The sequence below is a fragment of the Penaeus monodon genome, chromosome 23, assembly GCF_015228065.2.
Source record: "Penaeus monodon isolate SGIC_2016 chromosome 23, NSTDA_Pmon_1, whole genome shotgun sequence".
Classification (NCBI taxonomy): Eukaryota; Metazoa; Arthropoda; class Malacostraca; order Decapoda; family Penaeidae; genus Penaeus; species Penaeus monodon.
Genome location: NC_051408.1, coordinates 1,153,308 through 1,154,069, shown reverse-complemented (window position 1 = coordinate 1,154,069; position 762 = coordinate 1,153,308). Strand labels below are relative to the sequence as shown.

The 762-nt window shown below is 62.6% G+C and overlaps 1 protein-coding gene across 1 annotated transcript in view; it reads left to right on the top strand.

The window, feature by feature from the left end:
- Positions 1-744, top strand: part of LOC119587697 — a gene marked incomplete at its 5' end in the record, with an annotated part of 2,002 nt that extends 1,258 nt beyond the window's left edge. Inside the window, 1 exon segment of the mRNA XM_037936376.1 lies at positions 1-744. Coding sequence (XP_037792304.1) covers positions 1-506 — 506 coding nt within the window.
- Positions 745-762: the final 18 nt, after the last annotated feature.

Genomic DNA, 762 nt, shown 5'->3' with positions numbered 1-762 from the left:
TCAAGGCCTACGTGCACGTGGTGGGCCTCGGGCTGGGCGTGTGGCGCGCCTCTAAGGACCAGGACGCCATGTTCGTGGACGCGTGGGGGGAGGCGCTGCAGGCGGCGCCGAGCACGGCGCGGGTGGCGCACGTGGACTTCAGCTGGATCGGCGCCGATTCGTGCCTGGGCGTGCGCGACGGCCAGCAGTTCCCGGGCACGGACGTCACCATCCACTTCTCGCGCCGCGCCTTGCACGACCCCGTGCCGGCGGGCACGACCCTGGTGGTGAGCTACGCGTGGGACGGCAACTCGCTGCCCGGCAACGAGTTCTGGGTCGGCAAGCTGAGCAGCACGGGCGACGGCGCCGCCGCCTGCTCCTCGCAGGTGGCCGAGCTCCACAACGCGCACATCAACGCCAACGTCAGCGGCGCCAACCTGCACGTGGCGGGGCCCTGGGGCGTCGCGCACGTGGCGGAGTACGCGCGGCAGGCCCTCGGCCGCACCGCCAAGAAAGCCAGGCGCTAGAGGGCCCCGGAGGGCGGCCGAGGTCTCGGACCATTTTCGTTTGAGAGATTCAGTTCAGCTTCCATCTATATCGATATCTCCACGTCAGTGCAGTGCAATCATGAGATAGAGTGCACTTACGTGAACAAATCTTTGGACGCGCACACCTTCATGTGACCTTTTACGGAGTTTTTATAGAGTGTTAGACACAACTTTGTTACTCTTGTAATAATCATAAATAAACTTGTTACTCTTGCTTGCTGCTGTTTGAAAAAAA